Genomic DNA, 20278 nt, shown 5'->3' on the forward strand with positions numbered 1-20278 from the left:
AGCACAGTTGAACACACAGTTGGAAAATTGCTCCTTTCTGCTGCATCACATCACAAATTTAATTAGTTCAAGTCAAAAATACATTTTTATAGATATTTTCCATTTGTCTGCTACATGAAATAAACACAGTCATCAGGATGAATTATATACATTAATCACAAGGTCGCACATTGAGTAGGATGGTAAAAAAATTACAATGAAGGCAAATTTGTGTACAAAAATAAAGAGATAATGGTCATGTCTATGTTAGGGTCAATGTTTAGCGCCGATTACTTAAGAAGCAGAACTGGAAGCAAACACTTGCAAGGCAAAGACAAGCCTTCAAAATAAAAGTACTTACTAGAAATCAACACACTTGACAGCAGTATACACTTTTTTTCATTTGGACACAAAACACCACATCCAAAGATTTAAAATTGAGAGTAATCTTACTTTGTTACAGTAAGATGAAGGTCATACATATTTGGTGCCTTTACAATATTTTGATCCAATTGTAACATCAGTATCAACAGAGAATTTGGTATTTCCAGTAAAAAATAAAAATCCCAGGGATACTGACATAATGATTATGACACTTTTGTCATAAGGAGGTATATTTGTTTTCTCATTTGACTGTGTGACCCTATAAATATTCTTTACTCAGATGAAGAAAAGTAGGAGAATTTAATCTGTATTCGCACAGGCACACAAGTTTGGATTCAGCTGATTTCACATCTGATAGCTGCGCACCCGTCTCGGCTTGATGTTTTAGAGAGCAAAAACAGAATAATTTGGTGTAGAAACGTGATCCACCGATCATATTTGCATTGGACCAAAACCCTTCACTACAGTTTTCTTAAAATTAAGCTCCAAAAAAACAGTTTTGACATCCAAAGAAGGAGTAAATTGGTGGGAGATGGACATTTGCGAACGGACCTTATGAATGTGTTCTGTGGAGCCTGTGTATGTGTGTGTGTGTCGTCAGTGTGTTCCTCAGCCGCTGCGTCTCACTGGGGCAGAGCTTTCAAGATGGCATTCACCTCCTCAGCAACGGCTGTCAGAGAGAACTCAAACTGGTCCTGGTCGGGAAGAGGAGCAGAGAGCGAGGCGTTTGGGTTATGATGAGCTCGTGTACAGTCATGCTGAAACATTGAACACTGACACACACACAAGCACACACACGGACAGTACCTTGGTGCGAACCAGACCCGGTCTCTGGTCTCTGATGTGCTCCAGTGTGGCTGCAATGTCAATTTCTTTCACTCCTAACGACAAGAACAGAAACAGCATAACAGACATTTATTAGATGTTATTGACCTCATTTAGGTGCTAAACACTTAAACAGCCTCAGTTTTCTGATCTGAAATCAGTTCAATGTTTTTAGATCTTTACTTGTGTTCTAATTTGGTGCTAAACTCTGATTCAAAATGCACACTTTGTCTGAAAAATAAATAATAAAATTAACGTTCTGTTAACCTCAGTCTGTATTAAAACACAAGTTAATTAAATTACTTATCGCAACAATCACCTTAAAAATGTCAAGCATATATTTGTAAAAACGAAGAACTATTTAAACAACACAGTAAATATAGCCCCCTCTAGTGTTCACAATAGATAGAAATCTTGGACACGAGTCAACATTAATCCAAAACAGGGATCTAAACAGGTTCCTTACAAATCTGTCAGTCTTTTTGAGCTGCACATCAAATGATTAGTGAGAATATATCCTGTCTGTGTGTGAGTGTGACTCACCCTTAGCCATGCGGTTCAGCACCATGTCAATGAGGATATATGTGCCAGTCCTGCTCGTTCCGTCACTGTGGGAGCGACAGAAACAAGTTAAAAAAAAAAACAGTCAAAGCACAACTTCCAAGCAGAATATCCAAATGGATATGAGTATGCTGTGTATGGATCCATATTTTACCTGCAGTGAACAATGATGGGGCAGGATCGACCTCTGTAACATTTATTCACCTTCCTAAAGAGCAGGAGTAAGAAATAGCAAAAAACAGAGAGGGGGAAGGACAAGAACAAGTGCTTTATTATGAACTAATTTACTACAAAGTTCCCAACAGCTGACCTGGATTAAAAATGTAACAAACGCACAAAAATAACTTCATTAAATCCATAAAACAAAGGGTTAGAAGGCGGTTAAGCAGCTGTGATTAGACTACTTGCGTTTTGGGATGAAATTAAAACCAATAACAACAAACTTAAGTAAAAGGAACAGAAGTATGTAAAAGTGAGTTAATGGACAGATAAAAGCAGCTAGTTCTGCAATGAGGGACACTGACAGGACACGATGAAACTCTGTGTGAGACAGAAGAGGTGGAGAAGAAGCCACAGATTCACTGTCCCTCCTGCAGCAGCCAGTCACACCTGCCAATGCTCATTTTTGTGACTATGCAACTGGAGCCAGAGTACTAGCTGCAAACCACAAAAATGACACTGGGAGATGTTAAAATACAAACCTATCAACCTGCACACTGAGAGAGAGGGAGAGGGAGCCAAGATGATGGATGGCTAATGGATGAAATGAATAGGATGGACGCCAGATTGAATTACTCAGTGTTATATGACCAAGAGGATGGGAAAACAAACAGGAGAGATGGATTTGATAAAGGTAATCAGAAAGAATTCAAGAAACATCTCCCACTTTTTGTTTATCTACAGAAAAAGCCTGAATCTTGTGGCACCTTCAGATAAAAGAGAGAGTCTCAGTGTTTGCATGTTTTCTTTAAAATGTCTTTTACCTGCGGAAATCGAGCAGCGGGCGAGTGGAGGTGGGGATACCGTCCCCCGGCCAGCTCAGCAAGTGAAACTGCGTCAAGGTTCTCGTTTCCTGCGTCTGGACGTTCTTCAAGTAGAAGCTGCGCACGAGGAAGTCCTTACACCAGATGTGCTCTGACACCAGGTTCACCTGAACGAGACAAAACAAAGAGCAGAAAACAGTGACAGGCGAAAATTCAGAGGAGAGGGCTCGGAAAGAACAGCTTGCAACCTCGAAAAAAAATGTCAAGGTTCGAATTTTGTCAGGATTTTTCAAATCTCTATCCATAAAAGAAAGTCTGGGTTTATTGCAATTGACATCACCATTGCGTGTTTTCCTAAAATCATCAAGCTTGACATTTTAATATCATTAAACCTATGACTCTTTTTGTGTTCGTATATTCTACTATAACAGAGTGTTCACACAGACGTTGTACCTCATAGATGTGGTAAAGTGAGGAGCCCTCGTCAGGCCAGTATCGTTCACTCTGCTTCTCTCCGTCCTCCACCAGAGCCGTCATCATCACGATCACCGTGCAGCCGTTCTCCCAAACCATCTGCACGTTGAAGAGACAAACCAGACACATAAACACAGGCAGAAGCAAACAGTGGTGTTTGAATGCCACTTTAAAATATAATAATGGGGCCTGTCCTGAGTTTTAGAGAGGTTATTAAAAGAAGACGTGACACAGAGCTGTTGTGCATCTGCCACTTCATGCTAAAATGATACAAATACATTTTTTGGTTTAACATTGTTCATTTTTGCGTATTTACTATTAGATTTAAATTAATTAAATACAGCGTGTTGGTATTTTATTTATTAATTTAGCTAATTATTCAGTGTAAACAAGATTATACAGAGCAGAAACAAAAACTGAACTCACCTGCCAGAAATCCACAACGGTGTGGGGCAGAGGTCCCTGGGTGGCGATGTAAGCCGGTTGGCGAGGGTCATGATCAAACTGTAGATTGAATGGCAAATAAAATGTCACATAGGGTTTTTTTTTTGTCCAGACAACTGAGCTATGTGTTATAACAAATAAATGCATGCTATGATGAGGAAAAAGAACAACAGAACAGCTCAAATACACATAAGTAAATAATAAAATATAATAAACTGCTATTTACTTATGTAAAAACAAAAAAACTTGCACCTAAACTACTGAGTGTGATTACTGTAACATACTGATGTGTGAATTCTTACAATGAAACTGGCATTGATGTAATCCTGTTTACTGGGGTTTACTTCAGTCTTCATCTTCACACGGGAATGATCATCTGGAAAAATAAAGCATGTTTTTATTGGAAATATTTCTCAGACTACCAGTACTCAAATCAAGTTTAGGGAAAAAGCTAAATGCTTGAATTCAGTGCTGCTTTCAGCTTTTCTCTTTACTTTAGCATTCTCTTTGCAGTTCAAGTCTGTGCAACTACAGAAGTGAGTGAAATGATCAGAAAGTGACGGATTGGTGAACTAACAGGGCAGGCCGTCGGCGTGTCTGTTTTTGTCCATGTTGGCGGGGTCCTGAGCCACAGCTACAGAACAGGGTTCAGCCTGATAGGAGCACAGCGCCTCCCACTCCTTCTGCAGCCGGTCCTTATTACGCAGGTGGTCCTCCATGTATGCCTGCGCGAGAGGCGGCACAGGGCAGGATAAATATTTGCACAATGTGGGATGAATTCTCCAGCTCCAGGGAGTAGTTTTCCACTCCACGCCACTCACCAGTATCATGTGACCTGTGGAGATGTCCATGTTAGACTGGGCTGGCTCCTCGCTCCAGGACGGGGTGGAGCTGTGGGTGGAGGATGGGCTGTGCTGCGGGCCATCGCTGAACTGCGAGGAAACGCTGCTGACTCGGGACGTGTCCGTACCTCTTCGTCCACCGGCGCCGGTGCCTGTGGCAGACCCCGCCATGTTGCTGCTTACCCCTCCAACGCAATCTTGGCGGCACAGAGAGGACTTGGATGCCATGTGCTGCCGACATAGCTCCTGATTAGACAAAAATCAGCATTAAGTTTGGGACAACTGAATCTATTTATCATTTTTAGCTGATAAATAGTAGGAGATCAATTGCAGTTGCAATAAACTTTATACATAGAAGTAATTTCAGACAAGTCTATCAAGTCTATTGTAACACAAAAACATTGGAGAAATTACACAAACAAAAAGGTCCATCACGTCAAACATTTTTTTTTTTTGTTACTATTCCATTTGTTGCCTTACCTGGTAGTCAAAGTGTGTTTCTGCTCCTCCTTCCGGTCCCAGGCCAAGCTTGCCATTGGCCACTTGGTGAGCATAATGTCTGAAACAAGCAATGGCCATGGCCAGTACCAGCACCCCTCCCACCACTGCCATGGAAACAAGGGTGATGACTGTCCCACTGGAACCCTGAGGAACCCTGGTTACCTGAGGGAGACCCCGTGCATCCGTTCTCTGAGAAAAGAGAAAACCACAAAGAGTGGTGGAGCGGAGGAGAAGGAACACACACACACAAACAGATTATTATTATTATTATCCAGTAACTGGGTTATCGTCATTCCTCAACATGAACTTTAGTTGACAGCCCAAGCTAAGCTGTTGCTCCAGGGGTGTGATCTCCTACAACTATAACTCAAAGGTCACTCGTTTCATTTTTATAAAGTTGATTCTCTGTAAACTGCACAGGACAGCTGTGTGTGCTCAACGAGCAGCTGAGGTTGAGTTTTACAGACAGAGGTCTGAAAGGTCAAGGCAGAGTGCCCCGTAAACCCATTAAAAAGACAGCTGAGGCCCAGTAAAGATCAACCAACCATCCCGTGGGGACGTGCCTCACAACAGTGCTGCCCAAACATCGGCGTTCCACCTGTTCTTCAGCTCCTCTTCTGTATCTCAAAACCATTTGTACTATGCTACTTACAGACTGTCATTAGAGTTTTACTGTGATGTGTCGACATACATGCACACAAAATCTTCTCACAGCAAATTCACTATGAGGGGAAATTAGTAAACCAGTCCTGAAAGTAAATTTAGAGGTCAACTGAAGAGAGCAAATCATTGATCAGAATCCATGTTCCGTTATTTAGAGACTACCTAAGGACATTACAGTGTTGTAACATATTAACTAAAACAGTTTTAAATCAATTCAAACCAGACTTTAGAGCAAATACTCCTCAATAACAACTAATAATGTGAACTGTGTAAATTGGAAATAACCTTTAAGAAATCGCAATGAGTAAACCACGGTGCAGTGATTTAAAGTGGATAATGCATCCTGTGGCAGGTGAAAAATCCCACAAAATGATCTGAATGTGTATGTTATCCTACACTGAAACTGTTAATGATCTATTATACTCAAAGCAAGGGAAACAGAGGCTGTTCGCGTGAATAATGAGGTTAATGACACTTGCTTGACAGTTGCCATAGCACCTGGGATCTGGGAGCCAAAGTGAGGAATGGGAAGTGGAGGAGCTGAAAAGCCATGGCAACAAGTGAAATACTGGTTGTCAGAAAGTATTGCCTCACACATTAGCTCCATTCAAAGCAGTACACATACACAAAAGAGGAAAAAAAAAAAAAACAGTGACTCACAGCACTACGAAATCAAAAAGGTACATGTGGATGAAAAACAAACCTTACAGATGAGATACATGAGCTGCTTTGGTGTTAAAGTGAAAAGATTACTGTACCATTCGATAGACTAATAAGCATTCTAATGTACAAAAATATTCTTACTGGGCAGTAGCAAATACTGTATACACTTGATTCTTACTATAACAACAAAAACAGCTACAGATCTAAGTGTGGACTGAAATAATAGGAGCAGGAAAATGTCATGACATTCAATGCTGGGATTTGACGCTAGCAGGTCTGTTAATCTCTCAAACTGGGGCACGTGATTGGATTACAATTGGGATGGTTTATTAATGTAAATGAATGATTAGATTTCCCTATTGTCTTGACAACTGCTTCATATGTGCAAAAAAGGGGCTGTGGGGGTTTGTCCATATGTTTGTAAAGTACCTCTCCAACACCAGTTTGTACTATTTTCAGGCCAGTCTCAGACTCCAGAAAGTTCTTCTCAGATACTGTCAAAGTAAAAAAAAAAAGGTTTGGGGAAATGAACAAAGGTTTAAAGTGTCAGAATAACACACAGTTTTCACTTCATGTTTCTATGCATGTGTGCATCGTAGGTGCTTCGATGCGAGTCTCACCGGCCTTGGCAGCCACCTCTGCAGCCGTCATGTTGTGTTCATTCTGACGGATTCGGAAAGTCAGCGCGGGTCCGACCACGCTGGCGACACACAAACAAGGTCACACGTGTTCAAGGCTTCAGCAGAGCGAAGATCTGTGACACACTGATGTGCGCATTATCACAGCCGTACCTGATGTTGATGAAGCTGCTGGTTGTCAGGTGTATTTTATCAGCCAGTAGCTCCAACAGTTTCACACCGTCGTACAGAGTAAGGCGACTACAGAAGAAGAGAGACGTGTTCTTCTTTGTAAACATCCTGTTTAATATATATCCTGTTTTGCTATGTTGAATTTGGGGGAGTTAGGGTTGATTAAAGTAATCAGAAAAGCTGACCTCTGGTTGGTGACTATGTACCCATACTCTTCTTTGGCTCCGGCACCCTCAACAAGTGGGTCCTTGAAGTCTTTCCCGGAATCTCCGGAAGCGGATTGTGGAGGCTTGGAGGCAGATGTGGGGAGGCTGGCACTCTTTAGTGGAGGTACATCTGGAAGGGAAGCGGAGGAAGGAGCTGGAGGAGCATCAGGGGGGCTGGGAGCAGGCCTCTCTGGTTTGGACATACTTTCTTTTTTTAACAGCTGCATCTGAGAAGAATGATAGAAAACCTGTGAGTGTAACGTGTGTGTGCATGATTGTATTTTGTGGTTGCTGCAAGCAGTAAGGACTAACATACCTCCTTGAGAGTTATGAGATCTTTTTCAACTGGATCTGTGTTGAAAGAAAACAAAGGATGGTTTCAGACAAAAACTAGACACGGTTTTATTGGATTTTTCCATAAGAAATTTGATTTTTTAAATAGATTTGCATAAAAAACGGACCTGTTGGGATTGTTTTGTCCTGGCCTTGCAGTAGCTGCAGAATAAGAGCCAGCTTGTAGAGCTGCTCCTGACTCAGATCTCTGGGATCAACATTGTACCTCTGAAGGACACCTGACATCCTCTGGAGCAAACCGTCTAACACAGAAGGACAGGACATCCAAAGTGTCAGTCTCAGAAGTGTCCATGTGTTGCATAACAGCTCACTTAAAGTTCACACGCAGATTTAATATCAGTAGGTTTACCGTTGTTTCCAGGCACGGTACTGAAGTCCTGTGGAGCTTTTTTACTTTGCAAATTTTGCTGCCTGTCTGCAGTACGGAGTCTCTCCTCTAGGGTGTAGTCTTCCACAAAGTCCACTGGTATCTCCAAGTCCAGGTCTTCATAATAAGGGAGACCTGCTGCCAAAACAGCAAGGTATGATATTAAAAGTAAACCAATACTTGACATGTTTTAACATAGTCAAGAGAATTCCTTAAAAAATGGAAGAAAGTGAACAAGTAAAAAAAAAACAAAAAAAAACATGTTTTAAGTTGTCTGTTGTGTGATGGCAAAAGAATAGCTTGTTTTCTTTTCGAACAAGAGGTTTTAATGAGTCAAATATTCATAAATCAGTGATAATTATGTAAAAAAATCCACACTGAACATGAAGGAAAATGTTGTAAATACCTTTACAAACCCCAAAAATAATTGCATTCAAGGCTACTTAAAAAGAAAGAATGAAAAAAACAACAAGGTAATTTTACCTTCTTACATAAAAAATAAACCTTGCACTGTATTGTATGTCTTCAGTCCCACTGAAGTATGTTTTTGGTTTTCACTGTCCAGTAGTGTCAAGTACAGGTCTGTAAAATTACAAAACCTGAACTCATAATGAAAAGAGACGGCGATGATGATGATGATGCCTCTGAACTGCCTAAAAATTCTGAGATTGTAAACATAACCCTAACCCTAAGCCTTTTTTTATCACCATGTAACACATTTGCAAATGATTTGCCTGGTGGCTGGTTTGGCACATCTACAATCGAAACAAACCTCTCACTCTTCTACAGCTCAGCACGACAATTTGCTTCTTGAACATATTTATCAGTAAAATTTGATATCTCAAAAACAATAACAAACAACTAAATGTGAGCAAAATATTTGGTAAAATGCTCTCTTTCCTTAACCCTTTACCTGCTGGAGCCATGGGAGCGGCACCTCGGTGCCGATACGAGGGCTGCCCAGATGCCAAGTACAGAGACAGAGCCTCCTGCAGCAGCTGCCTGTCGCGCTCCCGTTCTCTCTGGCTTGCCTGGGACCTTGAAGATGGGCGGGCGTATCCACCTCCTGCGTTCAGAAGTGATCTCTCTACATCATCTTGATACCTGTGCTGTGACTGACAAATATGACACACTGTTATTATAATCTAAATCCGTTAGAATGAGGTTTGATTGTTGTATTGTTCAGATTTAATTTTAATTTTGCTGCAGTAGCACTTGTGGATGAATCATAAATCTCCTCAGTTTCTGCCCAGTTAAAGATCGTGTGTGTTTGTGTGTGTATGTGTGTGTGTGCTGATGTACCTGGTGATATGTGTATGGATCAATAGATGCAGTTTGCATGCGCAGTGGGGACTGAGGAGGCTCAACGATCATGTAGTCCAAATATTTTCCACCAGGAGGTGCGGACCCTGACTTAGAGCTGGAGTGGTAAGGGATGTGCTGTTTGGAGCTGCAACCCGGTCAGAAACACAGGCAGGATTAGGACGGGTGGTTTGCTTTGGGTAAATCTGTGCTTCTTCCTAAATGTCAGTGCGAAAATGCTCACTGAGAGGGATGAGGAGACGACGATAAGGAGCTGGGTTTTGACGGAAGGGTGGTATGGGGAACTCTCTTCAGCTCTTTTGATAAAATATATTGAGTGATGTCATCCTGCCATGACAGTCCTACACACAGACACACACAATACAAAGTAAAAAAACAAAGATTGAGAATCAGTGTGAAGAAGAAGTGTGTATGGGGTAAGCAGATGAAAAACAGAGTGCCTGCTTCAGTGTTTGAGAAGAACTCTATTTGAATGCTCATTTATTCACAACAATGTACTTATGACCAATAAAATCAGAAGCACCTCACTTTACAGGGTTATATATTTTATTCATGTAGCTTTGTAAATTTAAATCAAACTTCTTGATGTCTTTTATTGAGGTTCTGTCTTACCTTGTAGCATGAGCTGTTTGAGGACTTCCTGCATCCTCTTCAATACAGGAACCGTCACCTGATACTGGACCTGGTCCTGCTGGGAGCTTCGACACTGCCCAAACAACCCATCTGAAATAAACAGATAAACATATAAACATATGAACACATAACAAGTGAAGAGGAAACACAGTAAAGGAGGAAACAGTGATAGCAAACAATCAAATAAAGTGCTTTTCAGAAAATAATACAGAGAAATAATGAAAATAATAAAAACAAAATCCCAAAAGATAAAGAGTAGTAAAGAAAGAAAGGTCTCCAGCACTACTTGAGTTGAATGCCAGTGAATAGAAGCAGGTCTTCAGGAGCATCTTAAAATGTTCTAAATCTGAAGTAAAGTAAATTATTCCAAAGATCAGGATCAGCAGCTACAAAAGCACGTCTACCTCTAGTCTAAGTTCACATCTCGGACCATCTAAAAGCACCTGGTTGTTTGAGCTCAGCGTCTTAGATGAAGAATGGTGTTGTAAAAGATTCTGGAGATAAGATGGAGCAGACAAATAAAAGCCTTAAAAAGTAACAATAAAATCTTAAACTCAATCTTGTAGCAGACAGGAAGCCAATGAAGCGAAGCCAACACTGTGCTCATGTGTTTTTGTTCCTGTTAAAAGTCAAGCAGCAGTATTTTACACCATCTGCGGACGATGAAGAGAGGACTGATCTACGCCCTTCTACAAGGAGGTGCAATATTCTGAGATAAGTGTATGAATTACATTTTTAAAGTCATTGAAACAGAATCAGGGCTTTGCCTTGGCTCGGAGGCATAACATAAGTCTGATTTGACAACTGAATTGACATACTTGTCCAATTTGAAAGAGCTGTCGGAGAGCACATCTATTTGAGTGACACTTTTTCTAAAATCTGACAGTTTACAGACAGTAAATGACTGTCAGGGCTTGGCTTTTTTGACATGGCACAGTTAGAAAAGCAGGCACGTCAGTAAGAAAAGCTGGATGGCTTTCAGCATTCTCAGGAACATAGTAATGAGCATGCTGGTTTGTTTTCACATTGCCATTGCTCATTACAACAAATGGTGACAGGGAGATGTCATGAATGATATATTTAACACTTTCAGTTTCCATCACTTATCAAAGCCGCCTAATTAAAGGAAAGCAAGGCATGTTTCATTCAATAAAAATCAGAAATAAACACAAATTACATTTAAACATTTAAACGTTCTAACTGGTCTCTTGAAACAAAGTTTATACATTTTATATAATATTTTCAGCTGATCTTTGGCCAAAAACTGATTCATTGACATTGCTTAGAGGCGCAGTACTTTCTCATGACATAAATTCATACAGTAGCCCACACCACACTATCCTACAGTGAGTCATAATTGTGAAATACAGCCCACAGAGGTTTATTGCTTGTCACCACCTTGTTGACAAATTTCTGCCCCTGAAAGCTCATCTCTGTGCTTTCAAAATGTACCTTTAGAAATAATACAAAAATATAAAAGCTCTTGCAGTTTCACTGTTTTTTGAGAACTGCTCTTTTTCACGATCATAGGTAAATTCAAGTGTATGAAAGAATGCAGCGGGTCTGGACATTACGTCAACCGTAGCCCACGCTGCTCTATTCTTCAGCCAGAAAGGTGCATATATGAATCATCATTCTAAGCTTTACTAAGTATTTGTTGCACTGCACTGAGGTAAACAACTGTTCACACTTCAAAAAAAAAACAAACAAGCATCACTGAAACTGTTTGGATCCATCACTTTAAGCACCAAAAATATTTCTCATTTATTTGATTTCAGTCGATTCAAAAGAAGTCCTGCACTATAAGTGCGTAAAAAGAGTTGTATTTTCAGATATTTTCATCATGATTACAGAGATAATATTGTCAAAAGCCAGATCACAAGCACGTTTTTGCACTTAGAAACCCCGATGAGCAAAGACATAAACCCTGGCGTGTGAAAAGATTGCTGCTGTAGGCTGCAAGCGTGGCGAGAAGAAAGATTAAGCTGGAGAGACGATGTTTTATTTGGTGCACTGATGAGTCACTGCAGTCGCCACACCAGTTAATCCGCACACAACCGCAACAGCTACAGTGAGAAGAGGGATGAACTGTTACAACAGTAAAGATAAAGGTAATTTAAAATCCAAACGCTTACATGAAACAGCAGGAAAAAAAAGGCAGAAGCTGCATAAGAAGAGGTGTGAGTCATGTTAGCTTTTCAAGTAAAGTGACGTCTTAGATAAATTGTGTTTACTGCTAGGATCTATTTTAGCCCACCGAAACATGTTGAAGTTGGTTTAAGTGCCTTACAGATCATTTAAAAAATATGAACAACATTCTACAGATTATAGTTTTTTGTGAGCTTTGCATTGATTATTTGCATTGCTTGTCTGATTTAAGAGCTATTTTTACTTGTGTTGTCACCTACCTGCAGAGAGTACAGACTATTGACTTTTGCACTCCTGTCTAAAAGAATCAGATACATAAAAAAAATCCAACTTTTTCTTAGAAACGTGTTTCTATATCACTGCTCAACATAAATTTGTCTGAGACAAAATGTGATCACAGTAGTTCTTTTTTTAATCAATGGAACTGGAAGGCCAGTTAACTACTATGAACACAGTTTATTGATTACACTTGTTTATTTTTAGTTATTTTTAACCTTTATTTACCCAGGCAAATCCCAGTGAGATCACAGGTCTCTTTTTAAAGGGAGGCCTGAGCTTGAAGGTAGCCTAACATGTATGTTTTTTTTAGACTGTGGAAGAAAACTCACAAACATGAAGAGAACATGCACACTCCACGCAGAGAGACTCCAGATCCAAGCCAGGCGCTGGAACCCAGGACTTTCTTGCTGTGAGGGAACAGTGCTTACCACTAATTTGTTGTGCTGTCACTTGTCACATCTAATTGGCTTCCATCAATGACTGCTGAAAAACAGCTCTTTTGAAATACTTTCTATAACTTACAAACACTGGCAGAAAGCCTATAATGTCCTCCTTAAGTACGATTACCCCTCATGATCCTGGGAGCTATGTTGTCTGGGACATTAGTCTCTGGTAAGGTCTCCCATGGCAAAATGGCACCAGAGAATTGATTCAAAGACCTTGATAGACAACCAACATAATCATCAGGACACTTTGCTCAGAAACAGAAAATATTGTCAGCCACAAATTTCAAATAAACAGAAGGAGATTATCCTTAATGCCCAATTACGTGTAGTGTTATATTTTAACATCTTCCCAAGACTCAACTTACTAAGTCAGTGCATTTTGCTCATTAGTAATTACCGTATTCTAACTGGAATTCACTCTTTCTGATCAATATGCTGGGAGTCCTTTTGTGTAAAGTCCATACTGAAGTGTGTATCGATCTGATAAAAAAAGCCTGTTTGTCCAGTCTGGCAACACTCAGCTCTTCTGACAAGATATAATCACTTCTGCCTTCATTGAGTAATCAATAGGCAGTCTCAAGGCTTCAGTAGTACTGCACAAACTAATGGGTAATATCAGTGGCAAACACCACTTTTTCACGAGTTATAAGGTTTCCAAATGATTTTTAGCAGCATGCCTCCTGCATGTAAAAAAACAACTAATGAATTAAACACGTGGGTTCTGATATTAAGCCATGTGGGAGTGGGAGGAAGCAGGTTTAGTGCTGGCTTGTTTTTCTAAAAGGAAGGATACAAACTATGTGTTTAGCTGCAAACAAAGTGGGGAAGTGAGATTAGACCGGAGGTGCTTATACAACCTCTTTGTGAGAAGAAACACTTTTATATCAGGGGTAAAGAGACAGAGCTGTTCTTCTATGATAGGTGTATCTTTCTTTGTTAACAATCTTCCTAGAGAATAAAAAGGAGTTGGAAAGTGGTGAGGACTTTGTGTTGTTGTGTCACAACAAGACTGTTCCTGCATGAGTTTACTATTCATTACTCCCCACAGTCCATAAACATGCATGTTAGATTAACTGTTCCCTCTTTACTGACCAAACATTGGGTTGTGTATCACTGTTTTCAATGGGTACATTTTTATTTCAGAAAATAAATAAAATAAATATATTTTGTCGAATAGTATGCAAAATTGTTTTATAGATTCAGACAGGAAAATATAAAAATATACCAATTTCTGGCAAAGTATGAGGCTTATAGTTTAAAAAAGTAACACAAAGTATTTCTTTCTTTATGCATATCTGGATTCTTAGCATGCAGGTATAAATTGGTTCAAAAAGGAGATACTTGTTACACTTGATCTGTAAATGAATAGAAAAAACAGTCAGTGCTCCCTGATGCTGCATGTTTGTTTAGTCTGGACAAACATGCAGCATCAGGCAGCGCTACAGGATGAAGAAAATTATCTTTAACTACAACAAACATTGACTTTTTATAATCTACTGCTGACAGATAAAGGACTCTGTTTTACCAATCACTTTAATATGTTTCACCGCTAAAAAGAGCAGTTCTTAACGCTCTGGGCTTAGAGCACCTCTAACTAAGCTCTAATAGCTTTCTGTGTCTGGATAAACTGAAAATCATTGTTTCACCACTTCAGATTGTTCAGATACAAAATCCATGACATGTGACTCTGTAGGGCATTAATTAGTAAGTAAAATATGTCTCTAATCCTGGACCAGTCTTTCTCTAGCTAAGTAACAGAAACCCCCATGCCTCAATAATGAGGTTAAATAAGAAAAAACTGCTGGTGTTAGTGCTTGTAGTTTAATTGAATATTATCTTGTAACACTGCGCTATGCCATAAAGATCATAATTTCAATAATACATACATGAAATGTCACATGAATATTTGAACTAACATTTGAGATGTTAGTCACTGCAGGACCTCTGTTTATCAGAGCTGTGGTGGTTCGATGCATACCGTATGTTCTCTCAAACTAAAAATAAAGCGAAGCTTGCTCAAAGCTTATGTGGCATAACAGGTTCTTTAAGAAGCAAATACACAAAAAGGTCTCATTAGTAAGACAAGCTGTGAGTAGCCCTCTAAATATTTCCCCCGTCGCCTTCCTTCCTCAGACACACATTAAATGTGTGTGTGTGCTTCTGTTCAGAAAGTAGACTGATCCATTTAGTATTCTGCTCAATGACTGAGTTTGTGCGTAAGTGCCGTTTCCACAGAGAAGGACGTAAGTGCGTGTCAGTGACTCATCACTGTATCAGCACAACAACTGTGGGGGTGTCGACCTCACTGTGATGTCAGTGTTGCCATGGAGACGGCGGGGCAAGGGAGGGGCTTTGGTAAAGATGGAGAAAAGGATAGAGGCCAGGTGATGGAGAAACAATGGCTCTGAGAGACGAAGAATCGTTGACTTTTTGAATTGTTTCTATACACCCGTATGTAGTGTGTACGTATGTGTATGTTTTCAGATGCAGACCTAAAAAGTCAATATGCTGCCAAGATAAAAAACAGCTGGAAAAGTGACATATCTTAAAAGCTTTTTGATCAAGTTGTTTAAAAAAGATGATATTAAATGATGCTTTGCTCTGTGTGTGAGGGTGTTTTACTCACCGTCGGAGCAAAACTGATCCCTCGTGCACAGTTTTCTCTCAAACAGGCAACCTGAGGCAGAAAAACAGCAACAGAGATGACAGATTAAAATCTTCCTCAGTCAATTTCTGGCCAAGCAATGAGAGAAATCAAATTTAGAGGGCAGGCATGGGAACAAAAATCAGCTTAATCCTGGTGTACTCAATAAAATCAGCCTCAAATTTTCAGCTCAAAATGAACCAAAACAAAACCTCTCTTAACACTTTCAGTGTGTTGTCATGATTATTTTATCTGTGCAGAACAGTCATATATACTGACCCAACCTAGTTAGCCAATAACTCCTTCATCCACTCCAAACTTTTGGATCTAAAGTACTTTAAGGCCCATAACTAAGTGAGGGTATGCACAAATGGTTCTGTTATTTGTGCTCAGTCATTTGTGTTTAATTTTTAGTTGTTAAACCATTTGCTAGTTTAGTTTGGTGAGTAAGACCTTGGAGTGTTGGCAGTGTGGGAAGAAGCAGGTGGCTGGCGGAAGATAGATAGGAACTGCAGTACAAGCCCGGATACCTCTGTCTGGCTTTTCTCACATCACAACTCGAGTCTTTTTCATTTTCTGAGGTCAAACAACATTACATAAAGAGGCACAAATATGTTAATATAAAAACAGCAAATACAAATAGTCAAAATCTATGTAAGAGAAACAGATAAAACCCATAACTGGAAAGAAGTTTAGCAGATGATTAGCTGGTTAGTGTGAAGTGTTTATCTTAGAAAGAGGTTGAAGAAAGACTTAAAAAACAAACAAACCTAGAAATACTTTAAAAGAAAATGACGCAAAGGGGTCTTATATCCACAGACGCCAAGTTACTCAGCCAGTTCAAGTATTTTTGTTTTTATTTTAATGAATGAATCAAGTTTAAAATAACTTAATAATCTTACAAAAAAAATTGGATGCCCTATTGAAAGTATAATGATGTGTCTTAGTGGCATTAGCGGAATGCCAGCACTCCAAGAATCTAAGTGACCTGCATTTTTTCTGCAAGCAGTAAATGAACCTTTAATTAAAGGTCTTGTATTCCTTAAAGGAATGCATATCACCTGCCACCTTTCATGCCAGAATTTAAACTAAAATCCTCTCATGACAGCATTGGATGGAGTTATAGCTGTTTTGGTCAAACCTTGTGAATGACATTATGATCGACCTCATATTGCCAAATCTAAAAGTGCTTGGAGTATTTGTTAGAGATAAGCCTCTGCTACTATCAAACCAAATTTTAGCTCAATATCTGTAAAATTGTCTATACAGCCATGAGTAACAGCCATTGTGTTTTCTAAGATCAGTTGGCTGGGGAAGCCATCTTGAATTGAGTTGACTTCAACAATTAATCACCTATAGATGCACATTTAATGATTACTTTCAAATAGTTTCATTTAAATTCATACACTAATTTATTAGATATTTTCGTAATATTACAGACAAATGAACACACACATATACAGACATGAGCAAACACATTATTGCCGTCATATTTTTTCTCCAATGGGGGAAGGCAAGAATATAAAATGCTAAATTAAAGTGTAAATATTGCTAAAGGTCTTGCAAAGGGAAATTATCCAAATTTTCTCCACACACTGTTGATGAATTTCTGTGCAAATCATCAAACTCTGATTGATGTCATGAACGTGACATCTGGTGGTGACGCATCAACAAGCAATAACAAGTGAAAACACAGAACTCAAATCCAGAAACACATCCACATTATGCTGCTTTTGCACTCAAAACCAGCACCAGCAAAACACCAACACAAGTTAACACGTTTTCCTTTACATCTACGTCAGTTTGATGCTTTACTGCCACCTGAAAGGCTCCAGGCAGAAGTCAATGTGGCATAAGTGAAATTTATTTTCATTATCTTATTGATTATCTTTGTTTTTAAAGCATATAGAATAGAAAATGTGCATCAGAGGAACGGCACCCAAAGGTTTCACTTAACCCCACAGTCGTGGTCAACAACATCAGCGTTTGTCATAGCAACAGGACATCTGCTCCTCTGGGAAACAACATTTTCATCGTAACGTTTTGTGTGCAAAGATGGACAGTTGGACATATGGATGGACAGCTTCAGAGACAAAGAGTGGGATGGATTTATGTGTGAAAATAAAGAAAAGCAAAAAAGGTGTTAAGAGATGAATGAACAAAGGGAAGCAACAGTGGATACTGGTTTCTCTCCATGGTGCTGAAATCTGATGCGCTCGCAAATGTCACTGCTCATTATTCAGCCTTTAATTCACAAGTATTGTCAGAAATACACACGTGTCAATTGTTATTTGTAAAATATTGAACATTCACCTGCACCTTATATGATTTTTTTTTAAATATTAGTGTATTTTTGTACCTCTGATATGCTTTGGATGTGAAAAATTCATCTGTAAACAGCTGTTACTGTGACATCCAGTAAATTTCTATAGTTAAAAACCAAACTGATTGTATTCATGTTTAACACATGTTATATGACATACATGACGGGTATATGATATATATATATATCATCAGTTTTCCCCCACCCTGTGGGGGAAAACTGAAGATGTTGCTCGCTTGTTGTCTTGATGGAGAGAGGAAGAGGAAGTGAACAACAATCAGATTTTTTAAATTACTATTATTCTAAATGACTTCAACTAAACATTCAGGACATAGATGTATGCGTGCATAAATTTGTATGTGGAACAATGAAAGTGTAAAAAGATAAGTGGGTGTGAAAATTCCCCAAAAAATGTCATTCACAAATCATGGCAGATCAGTGAATCAATCTAAAACAACAATAAATAAACAGTTGATGCAAAGTGATATCTGGTTTTAAATAACCAAGCTCACACAAATGCCATTGTTAATGTTGTTAAAGCAACATTGTGCTGCAAATGTAATTTCTACTAGAAAGAATCAAATATAAATGTTGTGAGGAAACAGGTTAGAAATGTTAATTTTACGTTTATTTTTTTTCTTACTCATAAAGGACATTTTGCTTGGAAAGTTATTTGTAATCAGTCATGTTTGTCTCTTACTCTTGCTTTGAAATGCAACGTTTCTTTTTGACATATCAGTTTTATTTCCATCTAGAACTGGAGTCTATTTGTTCCTCCATCTAACATAGAACTGTAAACAAAAGCACAAGCTGTGTCAGGCTGGAAGGTGATTATCGGGCTAATAATTCTTTCAAATGTGCCTTTACACCACTTGTAAACAAAATCTTCTCGTCTCCATCACTCCTCCTTGGTTCCATCTCTTCTCCTCCTCTGTTTAAGCTCATTACTATCCTCTGTATTTACACACAGAAACCCTCTCTGAGTTCATTTGGGAAATACAAGAGTAATTCCTTCAAATGATGAATAAATGCACTTTCTGGAAAAGTGGAAAGCCTCTCCACTAACATCTGCTGCTTCCAGCCCATGAAGAAAGTGTAAATTCTCCTCAGCATCACCTTACCGTATTTCTCAGAGGTTGCTGGTTGGTAAAGCACCGCCAGAAGGAACAGAGCTCGCCATGGCTTCATATGTTGCATGATCCTCTGAAGCTTCACCGCAACGGAGGGATGAAGGAGGAAAGATGTGGAGTTTGTAGGGGGCAGGGGGAGTAGTTTCCACTTGCTCTAAATCTCCATAATGTTTCAACGGAGCCGTGATGTCGACAACTCAGGGGGGGGCGGAAAAAATAGAGGGATATGGAAAATGAAATCCTCCCGACGGGCAGGCAGGCGGGGCGAACGGGAGGAAGGAGGGCTCAGGCTGTGGACACGCAGCGTGGGACACACGACAGCAGCGCAGAGACAGGGAGCTCTCAGCAACAGAAGAAAGCAACCTGCAGCGACGTCACCAAAACAGTGGCGGGGAGGAGGAGGTGAACCTCACACCTCACATTCACGTTCCTGCAGTCCTAAACGTCATATGCGTCTATAATAATGCTGTGTGCACGCACAAAAACACGTGGAGGGGCTTCATCCTGCTCCATCAAAAACATTGCATGTGAGCGCAGGCATCAGTCCTGTTTTTGTTTTTTTGTTTTTTTAAATCAGAGTTGTTGATTGGCTTTATTTTCAAGTAATAATTGTGGAATTAATTAAAGCTGGTAGCTTAAGTTTGGTAATGATATGGATATTCGGCAAATTAATTTCAAATAAATGTGATTATCCAGCCATGTTCACATGCAGAGGAGGTAAGAAGAATTCAGAACTCATAGATCCAGACCCCAGGATGCTTTATTCCCATCTTCCTCAGACCTGACACAAGATTTGTTCTTTTTCTAGGAAAGAAAAATCCCCCAAAGTTACTTTGGAGAGTAATAGATTGTAACTGATGGGGGCCATAACTCTAAATTGTCCCTGGGTGTGAGTGAGAGTGTGAATGGTTGTCTGTCTCATTTGTCTCTATATGTCCCTGTGATGGACCCCCATCTCCAGTGAATGCTGGAGATAGGCACCAGCTCCCCGTGACCCGGAGAGGAGAAGAAAATGGATGGATGGCTTCTCATCACAACACCTAATTGGTGTTAGACTATGGGGCGCCGTTTGTAAAGGAGCTTGTGCTCAAAATTCATGCCTAAATTTAGTCACATTTAGCTTCAAACACTGTTTTAAAATGTAGTGTTGATTTTCTGATGTCACTTTTTACAACATTTAGCTAGTTACATGTAATTGTTACAGCTTAAATCTAAATGTTAAATGTTAAATCTAAATATTATATGTTAAATCTAAATGTTAAATGTTAAATCTAAATGTTAAATGTTAAATCTAAAT

At 39.5% G+C, this 20278-nt stretch overlaps 1 protein-coding gene across 2 annotated transcripts; it reads right to left on the reverse strand.

Annotated features, from left to right (window-relative positions):
* Positions 1 to 47: 47 nt before the first annotated feature.
* On the reverse strand, positions 48 to 19319 carry ptprna (protein tyrosine phosphatase receptor type Na). 2 transcript variants are annotated; one of them, XM_017423873.3, is made up of 24 exons: positions 18973 to 19319; positions 15511 to 15561; positions 9991 to 10101; positions 9602 to 9719; positions 9358 to 9505; positions 8969 to 9170; positions 8038 to 8190; positions 7796 to 7930; positions 7651 to 7685; positions 7314 to 7561; positions 7111 to 7197; positions 6940 to 7019; positions 6749 to 6813; positions 4973 to 5182; positions 4472 to 4738; positions 4228 to 4375; positions 3953 to 4026; positions 3633 to 3710; positions 3186 to 3305; positions 2733 to 2899; positions 1904 to 1957; positions 1732 to 1796; positions 1171 to 1244; positions 48 to 1058 (listed from the first exon to the last, which is right to left on the reverse strand). In XM_017423873.3, exons 1-24 carry the CDS (start codon positions 19046 to 19048, stop codon positions 987 to 989), a joined length of 2838 nt encoding a protein of 945 aa, XP_017279362.1. In that variant the 5' UTR covers positions 19049 to 19319; the 3' UTR covers positions 48 to 986. The 2 variants fall into 2 exon arrangements, with proteins under 2 accessions (XP_017279362.1, XP_017279361.1); XM_017423872.3 differs by having other exon boundaries at positions 8038 to 8193.
* Positions 19320 to 20278: the final 959 nt, after the last annotated feature.

The sequence above is a fragment of the Kryptolebias marmoratus genome, linkage group LG6 (assembly GCF_001649575.2).
Source record: "Kryptolebias marmoratus isolate JLee-2015 linkage group LG6, ASM164957v2, whole genome shotgun sequence".
Lineage (NCBI taxonomy): Eukaryota > Metazoa > Chordata > Actinopteri > Cyprinodontiformes > Rivulidae > Kryptolebias > Kryptolebias marmoratus.

Bases quoted from the DNA above. Each gene is read 5' to 3' on its own strand.
- ptprna (XM_017423872.3), bottom strand. From the start codon at position 19,048: ATGCAACATATGAAGCCATGGCGAGCTCTGTTCCTTCTGGCGGTGCTT. The intron at 10,102-15,510 runs GTGAGTAAAACA...TGTTTATTTCAG, and splicing joins GGATCAGTTTTGCTCCGACG to ATGGGTTGTTTGGGCAGTGT. The intron at 4,376-4,471 runs GTGAGTGGCGTG...CCTCTCGCGCAG, and splicing joins CCACAGGTCACATGATACTG to GCATACATGGAGGACCACCT.